At 32.8% G+C, this 27,889-nt stretch overlaps 1 protein-coding gene across 1 annotated transcript; it reads right to left on the reverse strand.

Annotated features, from left to right (window-relative positions):
- Positions 1-27,719, reverse strand: LOC149900467 (uncharacterized). Its single transcript, XM_090112388.1, has 8 exons — positions 27,407-27,719; positions 26,634-26,900; positions 24,717-24,914; positions 19,197-24,633; positions 18,732-18,855; positions 3,683-3,861; positions 2,441-2,557; positions 1-2,074 (listed from the first exon to the last, which is right to left on the reverse strand). The coding sequence occupies exons 1-8, from the start codon at positions 27,578-27,580 to the stop codon at positions 1,929-1,931; spliced, it is 6,642 nt and encodes a 2,213-aa protein (XP_089968514.1). The 5' UTR covers positions 27,581-27,719; the 3' UTR covers positions 1-1,928.
- Positions 27,720-27,889: the final 170 nt, after the last annotated feature.

Genomic DNA, 27,889 nt, shown 5'->3' on the forward strand with positions numbered 1-27,889 from the left:
ATATTTATTTAATACAACCTCAAAAAGTACAATTAATACATAGTTTCCTTAATCATTATATGATACATTTTATAATTAATATTCATAGAGTTTAACAATTTATTATTATGCATAAGACGTTAACACGTATTCTTGTAGCCATTGCATAAGAGTATTTACTTTAGAGATTCGTTTAAGTATAACATAATTAACAATTTATTAGAATTCTTGAATCATAAAATCTTTTTGGTATGGTCAAATTAGGCGGAAGACTTAAAATTCAAAAAGATAGAACATCATAGACAAAAATTCTACAAGTTAAGACCATAATATAAACTAATGCAGACCTAATTAATTGTAGATGAACCAATGTTCCAATTTCAACGTAGCCAATATCTTTCACCAAACAATTTTTTTATAATATAGATTGTCATGGGAAATTCCTAGAAGCGGCATCATATCACAAAAATGAATCTCATAATTCTTTACGTACATATTATGATGTATTTAGGCTTTAGAAAAAATTTGATTTTCCTAATATTTTTCAATATTGGGAATCGATTCAACGCCCTCTGACGGTAAGGCGTCATTACTGCTAAAACTAACAGGTCTATGAAAGTTCATTCTTCTTAAAAATCATAACTAGTCTGCTTATACTAAATTTATGTATAAGACCTCAAAATCTCATGAGAATCTAAAAATAATAAAATATCCTAAAAATATCGCTTATGCATAATATTTTCATAAGGCACTGGTAGTAAAATGTAGTTAAATTAAGCAAAAATGACTTGTTTCTCAATATGATGCTTTATTTCTCGTAATTAGTGCGAAGGATTCATAAAATAACGTATTATTTTTCGAAATGTCACTTCATTCAACTTCAAACCGAATTCCTTGGTAATACAGACGACTTTTGTATGAAGAAGTTTGATAATATAGATTCGTATAACGGTGCATCAAACGAACATAGAGCTAGAGCAAGATAATTCTTTCGTGATCTTTTAGTGTTAAGAAAACTCTTAATTATATTAATGTAATTCATAAGCTTATCATGTACACAAGTCATAGATATACATATAATATTTAATTAATAAAAGTAATATATATATAAACAAAATATAATATAATGCACATTAAAGCTGGTTAAAAAGTTAAACGGTGATTTTTTTGGACGATGATATTATTACTACATAATATTAGCTTCTTTTCTTGGTCTCTTTTAACATAATTTTTTTTTATTATGCCAGTACATCCAATATAAAATGATAAAGACAATCACAAAGTATTGAGAAATATTATTCGATGAGATATTAACTTTTGTCAAAATTCACCAAGATCATGACTAGTAAGAATTTCAAGTATTTTTAACGTATTATTAAATATATTGCAAATTCGAATATATGAGATTTCACATCATAAAATGTTATTTAAAGTAAAGTGTTGTGTATATATTAGTGCGTGTTAGTTAATTATATTATTATCTAGGTTAAGTGTAAATCATATTCTTATTACTTAATTATAATATCTGCAGCATCTTTATTTTTAACGTGGTCTAAAAGTCTATGTTTTAAATATAGGGGATAACTGGAACTTAACAGTGTATTCAACGTATGTGGTAAATTTAACGTTGCTATGGTTACCAATGGTAATAAATGGCATAAAATATATTCGTAACCAGCTTTATCATTAATTTGAAAATTGCGTTGTTTTAAAACAGTCTCGAATTTTTAGTTGGATATTATTAATTATATTTCTAAAAGTAATAGTAAATATCGATTGGGTACTGGATTGAAACCAATAATATAATAACGTTATCTGAATTGTATTTTACAACTCTGACTTACACCTAATGTCACAAGTTTTTGCATTCATAAAAAAATTAACGATGACTGTAGCACTTAATCCACCAGTTATGTTCCAATTAGCCTCTAGCCCCATGGCCCAAGATCCTACACGACCGCGCTACTAGCCATCAGATTGACCCCACAGGTCCCGTCCCCGCGATACACGCGGTAGTAGCCCTGTTCGCCCCACTCTTTGCCCCACGAGTTCTTTATGACCCAGTACGGCAGATGTTTGTGGAATAGCGGGTAGTCTGTAAAATAGAAAGGTATGCTTTAGTTGAGTTTAGGCTGAAAAATATTGTTGCCATTGAACAGGCTTAAATTTTTTTATTGAGAGATAAATTTATTTCGCAAACAAGTACCTACGGAATACGGAACTGTCTATGCTCAATTTTAAAATGTGGAATATTCTATAAACAAAGCGCAGCGCGATTTTAAAATAAACGCATATTTTTCCAGAATAATAATTTTCAACCAAAAACCAACTTTTTCCAAAACCTTCATACTTTTATCAAGGGTATAAAATACAAACACAAATCTTCAAATGTTAAAAATCCTGAAACTTAAAAGCCCTATCAAAACTATTATTTAAATTAAAACGGTGAAAGTTATGTTACCTTTAGCACCATATCCCACTATAAGAACTCCGTGGTCCAAGTTATTGGGGTTGCACAGCATCCGCCAGGGGTGAGACACTCCGCCCACATAGAACTGCATTGCATTTGCGTTGATACCTTTAAAAAGTTTAAATACAAGAAATATTAGTTTTATATCTAACTTGTATTTCCTTTTAAACCTATATATTTGTGTAAATGTTTAAACGAAATCTACATAAACATTGGTATTCTCCAACTAATTTATATAGAATACAATATAATATACGCAGTATATTCTAAAGTACAAATTTAAAATAAAGACTAACTAAACCCTAATAAGTCAATTGTTTGGCCATGATCTCATTGTTTTGCAAAACATATACGTATAATTATTATTTTAGTAATACGTATGTACGTCTTATCAGTTATTCATAAGGTAAAGGAATATCTCTATACAAAATATATGTAATGTAAATATAAATACATAATGTGTCATCTCGTATTTTACACCATTACGATGATTGAATCATAACTAAACCGAAAAATCTCTACAAATACATATAAAAAAAGAACTAGAAAAAATTTAAAGTCTACTTATTTATTTTCTCAATTTCTCTTATTTCACGTAAACGCTTGAAGAGAAATATAGCATATCTAACAGTTCATTATCCTGACGTGGTACAAAAACACATTTAAAAGATTCCAAGCATCGTTAAAATTATTTAAACGGTTAATCGTATTTACACGAGGCGCTTATCGCTAAAGTGGCAATAATTGTTAACATTGAAACATTATTAGCGAATAATTCAATAATCGTAATTTAAAATTAGCTTTAAATCGCCTATGTGTAAAAATAATTGAAATGTAACGCTGTAAAGTTAAAAAAAGTAAATTATGGGTAACGAAGTAATAAAAGAAAAAAATATGAATTATCTGTGACCGTTACGGTAATAGAAATTAGTAACGTTAATTATAGTATAATGGGTTTTTAAATGTCTGATAATACTAATGAACACTTCTAACTTTTTATCATCATAATAACTCATTAAAACTATTTAAACTGCTATAGATTAGAAAACTAATAAACCATAGTGAAGCGGGATGAAAATCTGCATAACTCAATTTTACACGTATTGCTAGGTTCAACCTCTTGGGGCAAGCCAATTACAGCGCTATTGTAAATAATACTATTCTAAATTCCTAATCACCTGAAAAAGTTACACAAGAGAACACAAACTAAACTACATGACTAAAAAATCTTACCAATAGAAATAGGTCCGTTCTGCACCAGCCACTTAGCCATCTCAGTCTCATTGGAAGAGATATTGAGCGCACTGCGAATGTGGACCTTAGACAGGGTCTTGTTGTAAGCGCACTTGTCATCCACTCCCTCGTAAGGGTAGTCGGTTTCCGTCTCTAGGCCGCCTAGCTGCTCGATGGCTCTGAAAAAAATATAAACATATAAAAATTTGGCACATCCTGTCATGGTGGGGGAGACTTATTATAGACTGAGAACGAATCTGACTATAATCCCGATATACTACCGTGCAGATGTCATAAAATCAATTAACGTATACTTTTGCGATATTTTAAATCAGACGAAAGTATTGATAAAATTATGGAATACAAAATATTCATTAGTGGCGAATCGTCGCTAATTTTTTTTTCTCTATGAGACTGTTTGTATAGGTACTGTCCTGATTTAGTACTTATGTATTAATGCTATAACTGTTTCTTTATATTATGTAAGTTCAAAATTGATTTAAACTTGTTAGTGACCCCATCCTTTATGGGTGTAGGCAGTATGTGTGCGAGTCTACCATTTACTATTTAGTGAATCATGTTCATTTCAAAGATCTCATCTGTATGCAACATCAAAATGTGCGAATGGAAAAAAAAACATAAAAAAAATTTCATACAGGCATAACAAATCTTATATATAAAAATGAATCGCAAAATGTGTTGGTAAGCGCATAACTCGAGAACGGTTGATCCGATTTCGTTAATTCTTTTTTTATAATATTCCATGAAGTACGAGGATGGTTCTTATGGAGAGAAAACGTCAACATGTACCACGGGCGAAGCCGGGGCGGACCGCTAGTTTCAGATAAAATGATATGTCTCCTAATAATGTATAGATAATCTACGACAAAGAATACGCAACGTAGAAGTTGTAGCCTCGACCTAAATATATTGTAAACTAATAATTTCAAAGTCGTGTAAACAGGACAACTTTTAAGTTCAATATAGATAACTGAATATCAGCTGATGACGTGTTAACTGCTAACCGCAAAACACTGGTAATAACCGTCAACTAAAATAATTATAGTTTACATAATTTGGCCGAACAGTAAATTACATTTCCCGCAGCCGGAGGCCTCAAAAGAAAACTCAGATATACTTAGAACTACATTTAATAAATAAATTGAGACTTTTACACCCATGTCTGCACGATGCAGACCGGAGTTAAAGAATGAATTTATACATTTTAATAATTATAAAGACGTAAGCTTGGATGCTAACTCAGGGAAATCGGACCAACATTCTATTCCTGTGCGAACGGCGTATTCATCAGTTTCGTATGAAGGCAGGGCCGTAACTAGTATTTAAATACTTTGATAACAGATGTATGTAAATAACTTATTATTTTGCTATTTCCAATCCCACTAATATTATAAAAACGAAAGTTTGTGAGGATGGATGTTGGTTACTCTTACACGAAAAAGTACTGGACGGATTTGGATGAAACTTTGCAGTAATATAGCTTCAACAAATGAGCGGAGCAGGTATGAATATAAAAATACTTGATTTTGGCCAAACAATTTTAAACAAAATTAAACCGCCTTCAAAGTAATAAAATTGAAATGGGTTCATATTAAATGTTTTATTTATTGTGAAGATAATGCAGTATGCAAACAATAATAACTTTATTTAATTCTTACTTTCATAAAGTTTACAATAGTTATTTCCGTACGTAACTTGGTCAAAACATGCCCTTTCTGGATATGAAAAGGCGAACAAATGTGTTTATTTGTTCGTTCTGAATCTGTTGCCATGACCTACATTTTACTGCTAACACGACTATACATAATTTCGCATACAAAACTTTTGCTCAAATTATTTAGGTTTTTATTTGGCTAAACATTATCGTGTGTGAAAGGTAAGCAAAAAATATTATTTAAAACACATTGAGCCGATAACAAGAATAATTTGGAAAATCCAAATGTGCACGCCTCATAATTTTTTTTTAATAATTATTTATTAATTATTATTTTTGTTTATTTAATAACAATTAAACCACATCGAATCAGACCCTGAAAAATGAAAGTGTTCTATTCCTGAGCATACTCAAGCGTAAGAGAAAAAAAAAGACTCGATTAGTAAAGTATTTCGGTCGCTATCGTGTTAACAAGAAAATCCTCCGCACATACAGACACACGGACGTCCAAGACAGAACTTTTTTAAACTGTTTTTTAACTAGTTTAAATAACAAAAAATGACATCAAAAATATCATGAATGTTAAAAATAGTGTTTTTTCTTAATATGTGTGTGTATGTATTATCTTACAAGTGCAATGTATGATACATATAGACATTTTAAGTTTGAAAAATCAGATGTTTTGCGCGAAGTGACAGTAGTACCCACCTCAACGCTTCGCTTATGAGGCGTGCAAAATAAATTTTGGAGACTTTCATTTTCAACTAAACTAATTTTCTAAGAAGAAATTAAACAAGTAAAGCAAAGACATTCCATAAATTGCTGGATAAAAAAATCAAAGCAGTCATAGTAGATAGCTGGGAGTAAATAATATACCGCATGATTATGAATAATTAAGAGAATCATTATTAACCTCGGAAAAGAATTTCAACTTTTTTCCATCATAATACCTAACGAATTGTATATTTTTATGAACAACTAGCGGTCCGCCCCGGCTTCGCCCGTGGTACATGTTTACGTTTTCTCTACATAAGAACCATCCTCGTACTTCAAGGAATATAAATAAAATAAATAAAATAAAAATCATTTATTGAGTACCAATACAGTGACATAAAATAATACAAACTCGACGATCGCCTCAACTAGGTATAAACCTGTGCTAGAGACGACCGACGCCTTCCACATTAGACTTAGCCATAGCCAGTATTGTACTATAGTCTATACAAATTTTAATTTCACTACACTATAAGTAAATAAATAAAAAATGCACAAAAACAAAAAATAATAAAGTACAAAGACCGGAATTAAAAACATTCAAATTTCAGGCATGCAATGTGTGTGTATGAGTATTTGAGTGTGAGTGCGAGTGCGAGTGTGTGCGTGTGTGTTTGTGTGTGTGTGTGTGTGTGTGTGTCTGTGTATGTGTGATTAATAAAATTATGATATGTGGTTCTTTTAAAGTGTTATACTTGCGCTTTCAGAAAATCTTCAGTTTCCCCGTAAGAGAGGGTAAGTAATAAGTTTGTTAGTTTGTTTTTCAGTTCAGTTAATGTCAAATTGCGAATGTTTAAGATTTTATTGATTTTGTTGTAAAGAAGTGGACCTAAGAAACCGTGGAAACGTTTAGCAGCTGCGGTGTGTACAAACCGCAAGTTAATAATTCTGTCCTTACGCCTCCTTACAATGCTTAATTCCTTCCAGTTCGTCTGCGTGTGAGTGGCAACAATACAGTTTAAGATGAAAAGCTTCCTAATGGAAAGAACTTTGCACTCGTTATAAAGAGTTGTAGTGGGATAATAGATAGGTTTTGACATCATTACTTTCAATACTGCTCTCTGTGCTCTTTCGACTTTCAGCATTTGTGTTTTAGATGCCCCACCCCACGATTGAATGCAATAAGAAAGTACCGATTGGCATATCGCAAAGTAAACTTTTTTTAAAACATCTTGATCAGCAATTGAGCGAAGCTTTTTAAATATGATCATAAGTTTTCGAATACGAGACGACAGTAGTTGAATATGGTGCTTCCAGTTGAGCTGATTGTCCAAATGTACACCTAGATATTTAACGGTGACAGTGCGTGATAAATGTCTGCATGTACATGCTTCATTACCGAAGGTGTTACACGTATGTGCTGTGATGGTGAGGTCCTTTGGCTGAGAAGACTTGTATAAAGAAAACGTTAAAAATTTGGTTTTATCTAAGTTTAATGTCAGAACATTTTCATTTAGCCATGCCATAACTCTTGAAAGGCCAGCTTCTGCTGATTGTTTAGCTGTCGTCCAGTCACTGCCACTAAAAACCAGGGCCGTATCATCAGCGAAAGTCACCACACGACCATTGGACAGAGATATATTACAGAGATCATTAATATACACTAAGAATAATGTAGGGCCTAGTACGCTACCCTGAGGCACACCATAGGTAATCGCACATTCAGAGCTAGTTAAATGTCCGATTTTGACAACCTGTTTTCTGTCCGTAAGATAACTTTTTAATAGTTGTAGTGCCAAACCTCTGACACCAGCTCTCTCCAGTTTCTTCAGGAGTATCGGTATGGACACGGTGTCAAAGGCTTTAGCCAAGTCCAAAAATATACCAATACAGTATTTTTTGCTATCAAGATTACTCATAATATGGTTGGTTAAGTCATTTACAGCGTCATTTGTGGACTTACCCCTAAGAAAACCATACTGGTGGTTGGAAAAGAATTTAGTTTTGTGAAGAAAACTGGAAAGCCGAGTATAAATAACTTTTTCTAAGATTTTTGACATTGTTGGTAAGATAGATATTGGGCGGTAATTATCAATTCGATCTGAGTCTCCAGCTTTATGAATCGGATGAATTAGGGCAATTTTGAATAATTCTGGAAACACTCCAGATCGCAAGGAGAGATTACATATGTGAACAAGGACTGGCATGAGAGATTCTTTACAAAGTTTGAAGATTTTAGAAGGTATGTTATCATAACCTGTAGCACATTCAGTTTTAATGCTATTTATTATATCACTTAATTCATATATATCAGTCTCTCTTAGACCCATAGAATCGCGGGGTGTTTGATAGTTATTACACTGTGGGTCGTTTACTTTTACGTTTACATCCTTTACGATATTTTCCGCCATGTTCTTACCTACGTTAACAAAAAAATTATTTATGTCATTAATATTTTGATTTTGCGTTAAGAGTTCTAAGTTGTCAGTTTTAGATGTTGTCATATTTGTGAATTCCTTTATCAGCTTCCAAGTTTGCTTGTCGTTCTTCTTACATTTACCTAATTCAGCTTTTTCATATGCATGCTTTACTTTTTTTAAAAGATTTCCACAGAAATTTCTGTAGCGACAATAGATTATTTGCAGAGATAGGTTACCAGGTTGTTTCTTAAGTTTCAAATGCATTCTATCTCTCGTTCTTATACAACGCAAAAGTCCCGGTGTAATCCATGGTTTTCTTGGTACAAAATTTCTGGAGATTACTTTGTATATCACATTGCTTTGGATTACATTTTGCAAAAATCTGGTGAGCGATTCGGAGGCAATGTTTACATCTGTTAACTGAAGGATATCAGTATAGTTTTTTGATTTAATTTCAAAATCAAAATCAAAATCAAAAATATTTATTCTGTAACAAATAGTATTACAATTTAACAGTCATTGAGACATCCTTTTAAGCAATTAAATGCTTGTGTTAGGACATCTCGCTCTTCCGACAGTACATTATGCTTAAGTGTTACACGAATAACATTTTCTTATATAAAGAGAAATATGTAAAATTTATTTAGATATATGTATTATAGGGAACAGAACGAGTGTATATTTTGTGGGTGTGTGTGTGTGTGTGTGTGTGTGTGTGTGTGTGTGTGTGTGTGTGTGTGTGTGTGAGTGAGTGTGTGAATGTGCGTGTGTGTTTGTGAGAGAGTGTGTGTGTAGTGTGTATATTATATAATATGTTGCTTTTTTTTTAATTTATTTTATTTAATTTTAATAAGTCTTCTATTTCCTCATAATTTTTATTTTTTAACCATTTAATTAGTTGCAATTTACACTCCTTCGCTGTTTTAGGGTATATATTTAAGGCTTTATTTATTAAGTTGTATAGGCAAGAAGATTGTTTAGCCTGTTGTCTTCGAGCATATGCGGTTTTAACAAGTACATTGGGAACCACACATGTTTTCCTCCTTCTATTATCAACTTTAGGATCATATTTTAAATTTTTGTAATTTGATCTAATACATTATTATAATCTATCCTTTTGACAGTTACAGCCTTGGTTTTGTTAATTTTTAGTTTTTTCATCCACAATAAAACAGCAGCGTGATCTGTAACGGAAGAGTTAATAACTACCGTATTACATGGCAGGTCAGATTTTAGTAAGACATGATCGAGCGAGTTGTTAGCCCGAGTAGCATACCTATGAGCAGGTAACAGCCCATGGATAGCCAAGGTATTTAGGTAATCATCCATCCTGGGATCGGCGCTGGTTTCGGCTATATTAATATTTATGTCACCAATAACAACTATATTCCCAAAAGATGTTAGCGAAGACATCAGATTACTAAGTGATTCCAAAAATTTATCAATTAAACGGGTCGCTGGTGACCGGTATATGGCGATTATTGCAGTGCTTTTGTTCAATTTAACAACCAAACAGTTAGCGTCATGTAATGTGCTTTCGGAAACAGTGGCTCCAGCTAATGTATTACGTAAATAAACAACAACACCTTCATTTTGTGATGGACAATGTTTAGTGACATAGGAATTATATCCATATAGCGCTGGTATGCTTGGCAGCTGTTTTAGCCAACATTCCGTGAGTACGATTATGTCTATATCAATATTAATTTGATCTAACAGTAATTCAAATTGAGGTAAATTTTTTGATATACTTCGAATATTTTGTGTCAAAATGGAGAGTTTGCATGTCTCCGTTTTGACAATATCACGAACGCTTTCGGTGTTACATATCGTTGCATTAGAGACAGTAAAGTTATCTAAATCTAGATTAAGTTCGTTTGTGTGAATGGCCATATTAATTTTTTAAAAGGAAAAGTATTCGTCGCACTAGCAAGGCTTGGTTATCTTTTATCGTGGTTTTTTGACCCAAAATCCTTGAAATAGACGCAGACTCAAAAAGGTAGTAAATATTTTTAACAAAGTATGATTTACTAAGGATAAGTGGCAATGAACGTGGCAATAATATATTTGATATAAAATTAACATTGAAACTTGGCATCAATAAAATCTTATTAATTGCAAAGTATATTGAAAGCAGACCACACTTTTGTGTTTGAATATTTGTTTGAGCTTTGACAATTGTGTAGTGTTTTAATGAGTAGTATAAAGTATAATAATAATTTGTGTAGGTTATAGTGTTGACGTTGAACATTTTACAGAAGAAACATATTACATTTAAATATATGTAAACAATATTCAGGTGTATAACCATCAAACATTCAATTAAATATAAATATTTTTTTTTATAAACATTAATACAGACAAAAAACGATTTATACAATTTAAATTTTAAGCTTATGTGTAGATTAAAGAGCAATAACAATACAATTCTAATGGATTTGCAGAATATACAAGTTAAGTCTGATTCAAAGTTATTTTTGTGAAATAGCCTTATGAAATTACGCATTCTATCTAAATATAGTCAATCTTTATTTATCTTAAGGTTGATGTTCCGACCGTCCCTCCATACATTTTTGATTACCTCTAAACACTTAACACAGACACTATTTCTTTAAAACTAATCATTTTATCACTTCTCTATAATGAAATGTGTGCGCGTTCGACCTTTTTAATCAATAATTTACAATATTTACTTAGAAAAACAACAGTAAAATACCGGAAAAATTTGACACTTCTACAGTAGTGTGCGTGACTTTTGCCAAGCGAAACACGACATAAAGCACGACATCTAGCGCATAGACTATATACTTATTACAGATCTAGCGCGTCAATGTCTAAACGAAAGGCGATGTTTAGACATTGACGCGCTAGATGTCGTGCATTCGCGTTCGTTATCTTATGCATAATGAGCATAATTCTAATAAATCAAAGTTCTGTGTAAAAATTGAGTAATTTCATTTCCAATCGTTGAAAGAAAATAACAATAAAATAAAATAAAACTAATGACCTTAGAAACTATGTTTTTTTTTATTTATTACTCATTATTGTTCGTCCGTCGTAGGTCTGTAAACTGTATTGTACACTGAAGGTAAATGGTACTGTAGGTACTTTAGTTCGGCGTCGTCGCTCGTCGGCTTGATATAAAATTACATTCTTGATTTCATTGACACGCGCTATGATTTGCGCGCGGAATTTCTTGTGTTGTGAATTTATTTTTGTATGCTATGCATTTTAATTGATTCAAATTGCAATGTTTCTCTAGTATGCATTTGAGACTATATTGTAAATTGTAATAATTGATCGTGGGTATAGTAATTAATTATTCTAATAACGCAATTAGTAATATATGTATTTTCGGTGGGATTCAAAACAAAAAATTGGCCCGTGATTTTTATGAAATTTCACCACATTGCAAATCACATCAATCATAGTTCATACACATGTATGACGAAAGTGATTAGTATTGTGGCTAACATTGACTCATCAGTTCATCACTGAAACCAGTGATAAATCAGTACCTATATCATATTGTGTTTGAATATTTTTAAACAATGATATAAGTATACAATTATTATAAATCGGTAAACTATCAAAGTAATCACAAACTTGCAAACATTGGTAAAATGTCCAGTAGTTTATGAGCCTATTCATTACAATCAAACAAACAAACAAAGTTTTCCTCTTTATAATATTAGTGTAGACAAACACTATGAATACGATCACGAATGCAAATTCGGGGATTTTCTAATTATTGCTAAATAATAATTGAATTCGTTTTGAAATACTCTATAATTTTTAGTGTATAAATAGACATTTATAATTTGGTGCTCATTTTTTTTGTACTGCTAACGCTATTGTAGGTACCTATTTTCGTTGTTTTATTTCAAGTGAACACGGCCATACAATTTTGTCACGAGCCGCCTATGATTGTAGGTACTTTTGTTAGGCTCCTTCGTCGTCCGCGTCGGCTCGAAAGTTCTTGATTTCATTGTCACGCGCTATGATTTGCGCGCGGATTTTCTTGTGTTGTGAATTTATTTTTGTATTATTATTATTTTTTATTTTTTATTTTATTTTATTGATTCAAATAAAATATTTCACTAGTATGCATTTGAGACTATATTGTATTATGTATAATTTATCGTAGGTATAGTTATTCTTATAACGCAGTTATATTTTCGGTGGGACAATTTGACCCGTGATTTTTCTGAAATATCACCACGTTGCAAATCACATCAATCATACACACGTATGACGAAAGTATAGTGGCTATAATTGACTCATCAGTTCATCACTGAAACCAGTGATAAATCAGTACATATATCATATTTTATTGTGTTTGAATATTTTTTAAACAACGATATATACAATATTATTATAAATCGGTAAACTACCAAAGTACTTCCGAATTTTCAGACAGACAAACAAGTAGTTTGAACACGCAGTTTTCTTATACTAGTAGCAAAAATCAAAAATCAATCAAATCAATATGCTTTTCCGAATTTTCAGACAGACACACAATTTTATTAGTTTGTTTTAGCAAAGTAGGTACCTATACCTATACGCTTACGTCGCGCGTCGCGTCGTCGAAAACGGTGCGCCCAGAAACAAACATACCTAATTCAGTTACAATCCTTTTTTTGTTCCGTAATTTATTGTATTTATTCTAATACGATTTTTTTTATTCGTCGGCCAGTTCTACTAGGTATAAAAAGATAAAATTGAAATATAATTATTGTAGCGACAGCCATATTATGTTACTATGTTTTCGTAAATATGTTTTTCACCTTCCTGGTTATTTTCACATAATCTTATCTTCTTATATATAAAAATGAATCGCAAAATGTGTTGGTAAGCGCATAACTCGAGAACGGCTGAACCGATTTCGATCATTCTTTTTTTATTATATTCCTTGAAGTACGAGGATGGTTTTTATGTAGAGAAAACGTAAATATTATGTACCACGGGCGAAGCCGGGGCGGACCGCTAGTATATATATATAAATGAATCGCAAAATGTGTTGGTAAGCGCATAACTCGAGAACGGCTGAACCGATTTCGATAATTCTTTTTTTATTATATTCCTTGAAGTACGAGGATGGTTCTTATGTAGAGAAAACGTAAACATGTACCACGGGCGAAGCCGGGGCGGACCGCTAGTCTTATATATAAAAATGAATCGCAAAATGTGTTGGTAAGCGCATAACTCGAGAACGGCTGAACCGATTTCGATAATTCTTTTTTTATTATATATTTATATCCCTTGAAGTACGAGGATGGTTCTTATAGCTAGAGAGCTAGTTAGTTTAGTTTTAGTGCAGTGGCAGTGTAAATGTTGTTGTTGAGGTTATGTAAATTTAACACTTTAGTTAACTACCAAGATATAAAGAAATGAGGATAGGACACAATAACTATTGGTTGAGGTATTTATAAACTCATAATATACTTTTAAAAAAATCACGTTTTAATAAATTTCTAGAATTAAATTAGAACAGCTGATTCAAAATAGCCTAAAAAATCTTAATAATAATAATTACGCTTCACAGCAAGAAGAAATGTACCATATGTACCCGCACAAAGTCGATATTGTGTTGCCTACCGTTCGACTCAATGGCTAGGGTTGTAACTACCTAATAATTATTACCAAACTAATAAACCGAGTGATGCGAAATAACCATAATTCTTTTAGAGTTTGATAAAATGATCAGGCAGGTATTTTCTTTAATCCTCTGAATTCTCGGTTACTAAATTGTATCGTTGAAATTATTCTTAATCGCGTAAATTTAATAAATAATCATATGGAAAACACTTTTCATTTGTTTTTTTACTTTCACGCCCAACTACTATACAATAATTACGTTGTTTCGGTATTTTGACGAGAAAACGCAGGAAACATCCGTTGTATCATTTTAGATAGATTGTATATTTTGTATCTGTAGAATTGAAATCAAAGCTATGTATATGTTGTCTCCATTCTTTTCTTATCGGATTGTTGATCCCAATGCGAATGCGTCACTTAAATTTTATAAAAGACAATTAAGAACATCAAAAATAAAGTGATACGTAAATATTTCACAGTGCAATATATTATGTAATTAATAATAATTATATATTTATGAAAAAATAATTACATCAGATTTAATAATAGCAATTGTTTTGAATGTACATATGAATAAATGATTACATCATAATAGTAATAATCACAATTGTTTTATTTCCCATTTGTTGCAACCCTAGCATATTTTCATGTAGCAGCAGAAGTACCTACACTGGCGGCGCGGCGGCATCGTGCGACATCAAAGGCATTGCCTTACTAGGTAAGTTTATAATGACTCATTTCTTTTATTATATAATTTACGTTTTACTTTTACAGAATCCGATTCAATGGATTATGAAGACGAGTCACACAACGCCATACGATAGTGATGATGAATGAACATTTCAATAAATGCATGCGTGTTTTTTTATGTTGTTTTGTAATTATTGTTAATTGTTTCTTAAATAAAGAAATAAACTAAATATTTAAATGATGATTTGTTATTTGCAACACAACTTTATATTTGAGATTCTTTACAAATGTATATTTAGTTTTGTATCATCAAATTTATAAATTTTATTCCATAGTTTTCAAAATTAAATGTAAATGACCATAAAAACATTAATAAAGTAAATCATTGATGTAAGGTCAGGGAACGTAATACATATATACATCTGACCATGTAGAAGCTAAGTCTTGTTGACTGCTGAAGTCTGTAAAGTTTTGTTGTCTGCTGAAGTCTGTACGCAATGAAAATGTCTGCCGTTTCGAAAATAAGTTTTTAAGACCCTAAAAATAAAATATATGAATGGCAGATCTGGTCAAATACTTTCAAAATTGTATTTTTTTCAGCACTTTCATAAGTGTCTGCCAGAATGTTATCCGCGTGATAATGGTCTGCCATTGTTATTTTCCGATAGTAATAATAATCTATTTTCAAATATCAAAATGGCAGACGTGGTCAAATGGTTTCAAAGTTCGCCAAAAATTTCCACCTGTCTTACCTAAGCGCGCGCCCCGTCCACCACTCTGGGCTTAGTGACTCCTCATCTCATGTATAGTAGGTATAGGGGAATCAACACACAAAAATCCAGGTCTGGTCAAATACATACAGGTAGCTTTGCGCTAGCTCTCTAGCTATTACTTCTTATGGAGAGAAAACGTAAACATGTACCACGGGCGAAGCCGGGGCGGACCGCTAGTAAATAATAAAATAATAAATAGTGTATTAGATTTGTTATTGTATCTTGTATACCTACGAATAATTATTCTTACGTCTTGTTGGGAAATGTTCAAATACCTACCTATTGAAATAATTTACTGTTATGCCGGGTCCAGACTGGTGAAACGTAACATGCAATGTAACATGCAATGAAAGAATTCACCGTCCACATTGCTGCAATGTATCATGAAAGGTAACACACTTTGTAACAATTTCTCATAGTTTGGACGTCTTGCGCGCGCGAATTGTGCATTACACGCGCATGCTACGAGCATTACAAGCCGCGCGCGGAGCGATCCGAAATTTGTCGGTTTTTCGACGAACACAAAGGGGCAAGGAACACGACTACGGGAGGTTCGTAGTGAATGCGCGTTATGAGCGCGCTATGCGTCCACACCAGCAGCGAACATGCAATGAAAGGCAGAATGTTACATTGCATGTTACGTTTCACCAGTCTGGACCCGGTATTACAAATCATTAGTGTTATTAGTTTTGAGTGAATAGGCATGGATCAGAAATTCAGAATATAATATGCTACTAACTACTCAAATACATACATGTTTACACAACAAACACCACTGACTTCTATAACTTATAGTTAGTCAGTGACAAACACTATGGATACCTACGCTCGCGAATGCAAATTCGGTGATTTACTAATTATTGATACCTAGTCATTGAATTCGTTTTGAAATAGCCTGTACTTTGTAATTTTTAGTGTTATAGACATTTATAAAATGTGGTGCTCATTTTTTTGTAATAAATCATCCCGAACGCTATTGTATTTTCGTTGTTTTATTTCAAGTGAACACCTATACAATTTTGTCACGAGCCGCCTCTGGCCTCTGGGTGAAATAAACAAGTCAAATGATTTTTGTTCTAATTGTATTTTGGTAGTAGTTTGTTTAGAATTTACATTACCATTGTTTAATTTTTATTTTGTATTTGCAGTAAAATAAAAAGATGAAAAACTTCATTAGGTATATTGTACGACACCTCACTCTGAATCGCGCTAGCGAAATTTTTTCGTTACAGAGCACATATACAACTTTCGGACAATCTTCATTGAGGCCGGCCGGCAAATCGAGTACCTATGTCGAGAAACTTCTCTTATTCGATGGAGGTATTCTACCTTCCTTCCTCCACAGTTGTGGGACCCCGACGTGCATTGAACACGCAGCTTTCTGATACTAGTAGCTAAAATCAAAACCACAGATATGTCTGTGATCAAAACCATAATAATATTTTTACCTATTATTTTACTAAAAGTCGAGTGCATCGAAATCGTAAATATGTTTTTCACCTTCCTGGTTTTTTTCCATAGTAAATAGTGTTTTTGATTTGTTGTTGTATGAATAATTATTCTTACTTGTTGGTTATGAAATGTATTTTGAAATAATTTACTTTTACAAATCATTAGTGATATTAGTTTTGAGTGAAAATGCTTGGATCAGCATAATATCATATTTGCTACTTCAAATACATGTTTTGATAAAAAAAAAACAATAGTGTAATGTAGGTAATAAAATAAAACTGCGTTTTATTGTAGGTAATCAATTTTGACATTATTTATTTCCCAAAATTACAATAAAATAGTTTACGCCAACAAATATAACTTTTATTTTTATAACAATCCTACTTCCTACTAATGCGAAAGTTCATACATGTTTCAAAAGAAAAACTTTTACTTTTACTATTATTTCAATTTATCCGGTTTAATTAAGACTTAATATTGATACATATGATCATTATAAATACAAATAGGAATTAACAATATAACGAATACGTGGCACAACTAAAATTTTACCGATACCACCCGTGGTCATTCTCCTTTGTGGGTCATTTGTAACAGGATGGCGGTTCTACAGCGAAAAAAGAAAAATGATGGTCAGAACGCTGATACCGGATACCTTAAGATACTGTAATATAAAATATTACTAGATTAGATAAAATATTATAGGTAGTATCTTCACCGTGTGTGACGCGCTTTACATTCACGCCATCTAGAGTTAAATCTTTATCATTTTTGTATACGTCTGTGTGTGTAAACGACCCTGTATGCAATGACAGATGTTAAAACGCATAATTTTACCGAATTGGGTGGATTTTAAGGCAATGATATAACATATTTCAATAAAATATAATATTCAGTAACCGCCATGACTATTCCTAGGTTTGATGACTATTCCAATTACGCAAAAACTCAAATAAACTAGAAATGTAGAATTCAGCGCCATCTAGCGGGATATTGGCTGGGAACAGATCGTTGCAATCACCTTAAGCAAATCTTCTTCAGTGTTTATTCGAATGAGGGGGCTACCATCATTTTTTCTTATATAAATATATCCATGCGAGGTCCAACAATATTTAAAGCTTTTTTGTTTGGCTATATCCTTGGTTCTCATAAATAGCTTTTTTGTTTGCGGAATTAAACTTTCTGATATGTATACTTGTGTTTTAGGTCCCTTCAATCCAAGAAGTGATGAGTTTATCCTATCACTACTATTGTTCTTGTTGTATTTTTTCGCTGACATTAGAAATTGATCTCGGTTAAGTACAGTGGAGAACTCGAGGATAATTGGCTTCGTTCCAGATTTGCTTTTTGAGCGATAGACATCGCGAATTTGACTTGAATCTATTTTACATTCAAGGTTAGTATTAAGACACTGCATCATATGGAGTAGGTCAGTTTTGTTCTCCTTTTCATTTGTCGGGACATTACGTATCTCTACGCAAGTTAAGCGGGTGTTACGCTGCAAACCTTCGATTTTAGATTCAAGTGATTTTATGTATGCGCGATCCGATTTATGTTCATTTTCTAAAGTTTTAATTTAAATAATATAATAAAAAAAGAATTATCGAAATCGGTTCAGCCGTTCTCGAGTTATGCGCTTACCAACACATTTTGCGATTCATTTTTATATATAAAGAAGAAGATATACATATTATTATCAATAATAGTAATTTAGTGTAATATCTTACCTATACGCATTATCAGGTAGACCTCCATTGCAGCCCTCGTCCAGTTTGTCACAGTCCACTAATTCTTGCTCCGATAGCGACACAAGCTCGCCCGTTTGAATCTTCCATTGACCCTCGATGTTACCTGATAAAAATATTTGAATATTAAAAAAAAACACTAAAAAATTAATTTAATTTGACTTCAGTTCAATCGTTAAGCCCCTTCAAAATCTGCCATCGTTCCATCCATTTCAAACTGCGTTGCCGTTATATCTGAATATTTTATTCATACTAATTCATCCTAGATGTGCTTTTTCATATCCAAAGTATCATCTACTTTGTCCATTATTGGTATACTTATTGCAAAGAAACATTCTCTTAGACTTATAAATTGCCTATCATTCAAATTAAAGTGTTAAAAAAAGTAAAGACGTGGCTTTAATGAAGTTGAAACCAAAACTCGTATAGTAATAAAATAATAATTACCAGTCACGCTAAAAGCCCAACAGCTTCCGCAAGATCCTTGATTTTTCACTTCCGTTACAGCGCCATGATCCCTCCAGTCAAATTTGTCAGGAAGTTTAACATCAGGAATAACTGCCTTTCTAAAAGGTATCTGGTTTGGATCTCTCAGGCCAAGTTTTAAGCCCAAATATTTTTTGGCAAATTCTTCATATGACAGGTCTGCGAATTTAGTCACAGCATATCTAGCTGTCCCTTGTTCGCGGATATTTAATTCGTGAATTCTCCTCACATTATCTTTAAAAATTTCAAATCGCTTCAGCATTTCGTCGTGATCGTTGATGTAATCCGGTCTATACGTAGTTATGAAATCATAGAAAAGGCGTTCTGCTTGTATGTGTCGATACAACTCCGTGGTCGCTCCGTCCTGAAAATCACAGGACACACGGTAGTTGGGAGGATGTTCTGTCCAGGGTCTTATCCAAACATTAACTCTACAAAATTTATTTAGACCCATATTTGATACTACTTCGCAGGTATCATTCATACTCAATGCGGGGCAATTAGTATTTGCAACTTCAATTTTCATACGATAGTGTACACCAGCAATTGCTTGCTTTTCCATTGAAAATATTCTAACAACCTTTTGGCGAAGAGGATTCGGGTACTTTGCTTCGATATGTTTCAAAGCCTGCTTCGCTAGTTGCATCGCATGTTCTGGATTTTCAAATTCAACGTGAGCTTCAATAGGAGTTTCATCATCTTGACAGTTAACATCGATCTGTTTACCATTATCTAGCCATAATCGCTCCCATATAGAGGAAATGCAATGCCTTCGAGGCAAATGCTCAAGAAAGGCGCAATTTGTAATATTATCAACCCATTCAAATTTTAAACAAGACGTATATCCAACATCAAAATCGATTGTTGTAACTCGACCACTTGTTATCTTCGAGGAATAACTATTTATTTGTAATACTCGCTGTTTATAATTATGTATAGAACTCATTTCAAGTTTTTCTAAAGATTCCTGGACTAAATTTTGTATGGTTATTTCATCTGATGTTGCATTTGTCGGGTTCATTGACACAGATCGTTTTTTCCTCATGACATTGGGAAACATGCAATGAACATTCAGTTTCTTAATTTTGTTACTATTTGATACCAACCATATGTGAGATGTACACGTTTTATATGGCCTTGTGGTGTCAATGTCGCAATTAGGATATTGTTTCAAATCAACGTCTTTCGAACAATTAGTAAATCCTAACATAAAATTAACTTTTGTTGGCTCTCTAGAATCAAGACTAGGTATTACATTAGGTTCTCCTAGACTGACAATTTTAGTTTTAATTTTAGGTGAAGCTTCCAGCTCTTTAATTGAAGCGTCAATGAATGATCTGGCAGATATACCGGTAACAGTCTCAAATTCTTTTTCATCATTACATACGACATGTATTTGTTGAATAACAAGCTCATCGTCTGGAGAAGGCCAAATGCGAGCAAGACATATCTTATGGTACATGCCAGGTAATTCTTCGCATTGAGTCAATTCTGTTTCATCTTGATTACGCAAACAAAATGTATAAGCTGTTTCTATATACATTCTTACCATATTTACATCCATTATCGTTCCACTTTGAAATGAATGAATCGTGATCATTTTCTGTAGATTGTTAGTATCTGAATTTTCATTTATCTGTTGTATAGCTCGGTCTGCATAGTAATACTTAGTATCTTCATCGATATATTCCTCTTCTACTTGTCTTTTCTGTCGAATACTTTTAGAGAGCATTTTCTCTGCCTCCAACAATATGTTATTATTCTCATCGTTCGGATCTCCCATTTTAGACATGTTTTCTGTAATATGTCGCTTTTTTCTACCATTTTCTTCGCTATCATCATTTTCATCATTTTCATAACAATCAACAGCGATTTCTTTATTATTTAACCAAGGCCGTTCCCATATTTTAGTATGGCAATAAAGTTTCGCACCTTCGGGTTTTCGACACATATTTTTTTTGTTAGGGCATGATTTTCTTAAAGCAATGTAATCTATTTTATAAATGATTCCAGACGCAACTTGTTTATTAACTTTTTTCACTGATATAACTTCGTGTTTTGATCTGCTTTTCTTTAACATTTGATATTTTCGTAACGACTCTTTGGCTAAATTGACAAATCGAGGGTCATTTGGATTTTCTTCAGTCTTACCACCCCTTAAAGTTCTCCTAGTTCTAGATTTTCTCTTAAAAGTTTGGCATTTAACCTGAGTTATTTCTCTTGTTCCAGTCCACGATTGTTCCCATATTTCTGAATGACACGAGATGACATTGCCATGCCCAGTTGCAACGAAATCAATTCTTGTCAATGAACCAGCTACAATTTGAGTTGTGACTCTCTTTATTCGTATTTTTTCATATTGTTGAGACGCTCCTGATGATACAAAGTACTTATTTAATGATTCCTGAGCCAAATTTAAAAATTTTGGATCATTAGGGTCTTGTTCTATTTCACCACCAAAGATGTCTCTCTTCTGTCTCGACAATTCACTATCAGTATGACATGTAACATTAATCTCCTTTTTCTTCAACCAAGGTCGATCCCATACTTTTGAATGGCATGTGATTACATTCCCTTGCCCAGTTGCTTCGAAATCAATTCTTGTCAATGAACCAGCTACAACTTGTGTTGTAACCTTCTTTATTTGTATTTTTTCATATTGTTGAGACGCTTCTGATGTAACAAAGTACTTATTCAATGATTCCTGAGCCAAATTTAAAAATTGTGGATCATTAGGGTCTTGTTCCCTTTCTCCCCCAGGAATGCCTCTCTTCTGTCTCGACAATTCACTATCAGTATGACATGTAACGTTAATCTCCTTTTTCTTCAACCAAGGTCGATCCCATACTTTTGAATGGCATGTGATGACATTCCCTTGCCCAGTTGCTTCGAAATCAATTCTTGTCAATGAACCAGCTACAACTTGAGTTGTAACCTTCTTTATTTGTATTTTTTCATATTGTTGAGACGCTCCTGATGTAACAAAGTACTTATTCAGTGATTCCTGAGCCAAATTTAAAAATTGTGGATCATTAGGGTCTTGTTCCCTTTCTCCCCCAGGAATGCCTCTCTTCTGTCTCGACAATTCACTATCAGTATGACATGTAACGTTAATCTCCTTTTTCTTCAACCAAGGTCGATCCCATACTTTTGAATGGCATGTGATGACATTCCCTTGCCCAGTTGCTTCGAAATCAATTCTTGTCAATGAACCAGCTACAACTTGAGTTGTAACCTTCTTTATTTGTATTTTTTCATATAGTTGAGACGCTCCTGATGTAACAAAGTACTTATTCAGTGATTCCTGAGCCAAATTTAAAAATTGTGGATCATTAGGGTCTTGTTCCCTTTCTCCCCCAGGAATGCCTCTCTTCTGTCTCGACAATTCACTATCAGTATGACATGTAACGTTAATCTCCTTTTTCTTCAACCAAGGTCGATCCCATACTTTTGAATGGCATGTGATGACATTCCCTTGCCCAGTTGCTTCGAAATCAATTCTTGTCAATGAACCAGCTACAACTTGAGTTGTAACCTTCTTTATTTGTATTTTTTCATATTGTTGAGACGCTCCTGATGTAACAAAGTACTTATTCAGTGATTCCTCAGCCAAATTTAAAAATTTTGGATCATTAGGGTCTTTTTTATGTTGCGCTCCCTGTAGTCTGATTTCTTGGATACTTCGTTTCGGTCTCGAAATATTAAAAGGTATATCTTCACTGTTACAAGTCACATTAATCTGACGCCCATCTTCCAACCAAGGTCTATCCCAAATGATTGCTTGGCATTTTCGTGGAGTTTCATTGTTCAATGGGCATGAAGCCTCGTCAATATCATTTTCTATATCAGTTTTACAGGTTGTATAACCCACTACAAAATTAATTTCAGTTAAAAGGCCGGCTAAAACTTGAGTAGTAACTGAGTTTATTTGTAGTACTCTTTGTTTATTATTTTGATTTGAATCCAGTTCAATTTGTTTTAGGGCTTGTTGAACCATTTCAGCGATAATAGGATCCTCATATATTTGGTTGATATTTTGTGTTTCTTTCGATTTAGAAAAAGTTTCTTCTGTATTCCTTGGACTACAGGTAGTAGTCATATCTTTTTCCTTCAGAGAATATCTTTCAAACACGATGATTTCGCAAATATTAGAACCCAAAGAATTTAAGATAGTACAGTTTTCCCTTTTCTTTAAAGAAAGAGTTTTATTACAATTCGTGAATACAATTTCTACTAATACATTGGTGAATGCACCAGATCCTCTTCGTGTTGTGGCATCGAGAACCTGTTTAACACTTATGGCGTTTGAATTTAATGAATTACTTTCAATTTTCTTTATTGCCTGATTTATCATCTTCTTTAGCAATGGATCATCTAAAGGAACTGCCATCGATTTACCTATCGAAGTGGGTTTCTTGACGTCATCGTAACAAAATGTAGTTAAAATATGTGGCGATCCCCCATCAACAGTCTCAATGACGCCATTGCAAATTTTAGCTCTTTTTCTTTGATCGTCACAATATAATTTTTCACACGGTATAATAACACGGGCTTGTATATAAAAGAAATGTTGGTAATTTTCATTTTCTTCCTCTGCACTTATTACGTCTTGCAATACTCTGTTTTTTATTTCCAAATCTATTTCATTCAAATAATCAATCATATTTTGAGCCAAAGAATAAATTAAATTTGCGTTGTTTATATTTTTTTTGAGTTTGTGAAATTTTTCAACTACAGTCAATAACTTTAAATCATTGTCGAAACTTCTCTTTGCACGCTGCGAGTTGTCTGTTGTACTAAAATCAAAACCAGCGGAATTAAAAAAAATTATTAAATCATCAATAGCTTTTTTCTTTTCATCAGTTAGAAATTGTATCGGTTTCTGATTTTCAACATAGGTTTCTACAAATTGTACCTTACCATTGTCAGGTATTGCATCTAAGTCCTTAACATGATCAGATTTAACATCAACTGAATTAAATGAGTTTGGATGATGTTGTACGGAAGTTTTAGAAGATTCAATTTCTTTATAAGGAATTATTTGTTCTTCTATATTTTTAACTACCTCATCAGGTATAATTTTAATTTTACTTGGCTGAGCATCCAATGCTGAATTAGTTTTGGCGTGAATATATTCATCACTATCTGCATTATTTGCATTTGATACTGCATTATTATCTTTATCAGTTATTTCTTCACCATCGTCACCAAATTGCCACTGTTCTGTACAATTATTTGATGTGATAGCTCGGTATTTTGATCCATCAGGGTATTTTATCCAAGTTTTTTCAAGTATCGATATTTTGCACGGAACAATTTCATCACATAATTCTTCAGGTGATGTACAGTTATTAAAGTCTATGTTTAAAGTTAGTATGTATTTAATGCCATTTATGACCTGAAAGAGAAAAACAAATTTAACACTTAGCAATAAACAATAAGCATTACTATAATTTGGGAATTATGACAAGTTATAAGCACCTGAACTTGTCTTTCAACATCAACAATATCTCTGAGGGTGTGTTTAACAGCTGGTTCATGTTTATCAAGGTGTTTTACAGCCAGCAAGGCAAGCTCTCTCACTCCTGGCGCATCGGGATTAACGTGATCGGCACAACCAACACACGACGCATTTAAGTAACGACGAGGTACTGCTATAAACTGTTCCCCTGACGTTACCTAGAAAAATATAATTTACATTGAAATAAATTTTAATTGACAAAAATTAGATATCTTTCCTATGACTAAAACATTGTATTAACTAGTATTATGTTAGAAATCTAATAAGAAACATAAAAATTATATTGTATACTTACGGTTAGTATATATATATATTTATTTATTAAAAAAAACCACTATATCAAATCTAAATAAATAAAAATTTCCCATACACATCATAATATCATTTAGACCGACTTCTTGGTACGGTGTTGAACGCGTGAGAGTAGAAAAAGGGGTTCTGGGTTTGATTCCCAGTGAGGACAAAAAAACTTTGTCTGGGAGGCCGGAGGATCACCTACTAGTCCGTAAAGAAAATTGATCAGTACAAGAGATGTATAATGCCTCTGCCCCATACCACAAAAGAAGACATAGGAATTCACATCATGTTCATGTTATTTCAATTGAAAAAGCTTGCTACTTGATTATACAATATTTATAGACCCATTAATGTCAATAACGCAAACTAATTTATAGCAGATATACACATTACACTAATCACTTAAATATTATAATGATCATTTTTATTAAATACTCATAATGGACAAATAAGATTTTGTAAATGTATCGTATTAGACTAGCTGTGTCCCGCCGTTTTTACCAACATTTCTCCGTTTTCTTTTTTTATCAAGGTATACATCATTTAAGGGTATGTTCTCACAGACAGGGCAAAGAGGAGAGCAGATTCCGATGCAGTTTTTAGTATTTGTTGTAAGATACAATTATTGGCTCCAAAATTTATGGTGGCTACGAACATTGTGCGAGTTATAGAACACAGTAAAATGTGTCCTTTAATTTATTATAATAATAAAAAAATTAAATGAAAACAAAATAATAACAAAATAAATATACTGATGATAAATTCCAAATGAAGAATTTCACACATCAACATAAAAGCAATGTAAATATTTAACATGCCATACCAAACCTGTTCAACAGTTTCAAATGTCAGTAAACAAACAATAGAAGCAAACAAAACAATTGGGCCAAAAACGTTATCCAAAACATACATATATATATTACTAGCGGTCCGCCCCGGCTTCGCCCGTGGTACATATGAAAAATAGATGTTGGCCGATTCTCAGACTTACCCGATATGCACAGAAAATTTCATGAGAATCGGTCCACCCGTTTCGGAGGAGTATGCAGACTAACATTGTGACACGAGAATTTTATATATAAGATATTATACTAATATTATAAAGCTGAAGAGTTTGTTTGTTTGTTTGAACACGCTAATCTCGGAAACTACGGGTCCGATTTGAAAAAATTTTCGGTGTTAGATAGCCCATTTATCGAGGAAGGTTATAGGCTATATATCATCACGCTACGGCCAACAGGAGTGAAACCAAGCGGGGCAGCTAGTAATTATTTAATATGATATTATGATCTGTAACAGAGTAATAATGAAATAATGTGATGTAAATACATTCATACAAAAGAAATAATAATATTTCTGCCATACCCCATTAGAGGACAAGGGACTTCACTTTTTAGTAATCTAAGAAAGTTGCTTCCCTCAATTTTTATAAAACTATGCAAACAATTTATTTTCCTGTTACAGTTACAACATTATCCACTTTTATGCAATAACATTCTTACTTGACAGTTTATTAATCTGGTAAGGTCAGCTTCACCTAAATAAAATACAATGAATAAAACAATTATTTCCATACAAACCCCTTCAGTCTGTTCTTCATTATCAAGATGTATTGGTTCATGAGGAGGAGCAGTTGTATCAGCTTCTTCTACATTCGGTTCATTGTGAACATTGGGCACAGTCACGTCTTCCACTTCTTGGCATTGTGGCTGGTTCTGAACAGATATCCCAGCTTCCAGAAGATCAATGACATCTGCAGTGCATTTTACTGTTTTTATACCGTACAGTTGCTCCTCGTCACTACCTTGTAGCACAACCTCTATGTGGATCACATCACTATTTGGTTCCTGTTAAAGTAGCAATAATTTTAATTTGATATAAACATCACAATATTTTGATGTATTTGTAATTCAGAGTATGGCCAAAAGGAGACACTTTTGGCTATGCCTTCATTAGCAAAAAGATGGTCCATATTTTAATAAATTTGCAATAAATAATATAATGATGGCTGATTGTTGTGAAGCTAAATATTTCTTTCAATGTACAAAGCTTCCTTATATGCTATAAAAATTATTATAATTTACAAGTATGTGATCATAACATATCAAATCATACATAAAAAATGAGTGTATTGTTAAATTTAAATATTATTATATCATTACCAGTATCCGGATTATGTGGACAATGATTTAAGCATATCATCAAAGGTCCAAGTAGATAACCTTTTCTATTTAGATATCTATACTCTTAAAAATTTAATTAAATAAGTTCAAAATTCATAATATTCCATAAAAGAGAAAGTTTATTCAGAACGTTAGGTGCGTTTTGTTCTTTTGTTAGATGGTTAACTTACTTGTTGCGCATTTTGTAGGGTACCCTCGTTGTAAACATAAGGATGGTTGGGTAGGTTATTTAAGAAATCTATAAATCCATTCAACACCTTATCTCCCTTTTCTACAGTTAATTCCGAGAAACAAACTGTTGTGAGTAGATATTGAATAAATAAGAACGCAATTAACTTGACCATGACGTAAGCTGAACACTAGATCATCGCACCATGTTTATACGATTAATAACTTCGAAACAATGAGTCAATTTACGACAACCTTATTATTTATTCGAACTCAAAAATTAAGAATGATTGTTGCAAAGTGAATTATAAACATAATCTGACATTTGACAAGTGACAAATAATGACATTAGACATAAGACAGCTGCTGCAGCATGCAACAGTCATCCGTCAATTTATTGAATGCCCTTATTACACCTCCCTAAATTTAGCCACTAAAAATGGACAACTCATCATCTTCACTACACGATTTAGTTTCTCAATTCA

This window comes from Colias eurytheme, chromosome 18 (assembly GCF_061535395.1).
Source record: "Colias eurytheme isolate Ceu_HAF_F1 chromosome 18, ilColEury1 Martin Lab GWU primary, whole genome shotgun sequence".
Lineage (NCBI taxonomy): Eukaryota > Metazoa > Arthropoda > Insecta > Lepidoptera > Pieridae > Colias > Colias eurytheme.

Coding starts and splice junctions, on each gene's coding strand:
- LOC149900467 (XM_090112388.1), bottom strand. CDS start 27,580: ATGGTCAAGTTAATTGCGTTCTTATTTATTCAATATCTACTCACAACA. Junction 2,558..3,682: donor GAACGGACCTATTTCTATTG/GTAAGATTTTTT, acceptor AACTTTTTAAAG/GTATCAACGCAAATGCAATG. Junction 2,075..2,440: donor AGTGGGATATGGTGCTAAAG/GTAACATAACTT, acceptor TCTATTTTACAG/ACTACCCGCTATTCCACAAA.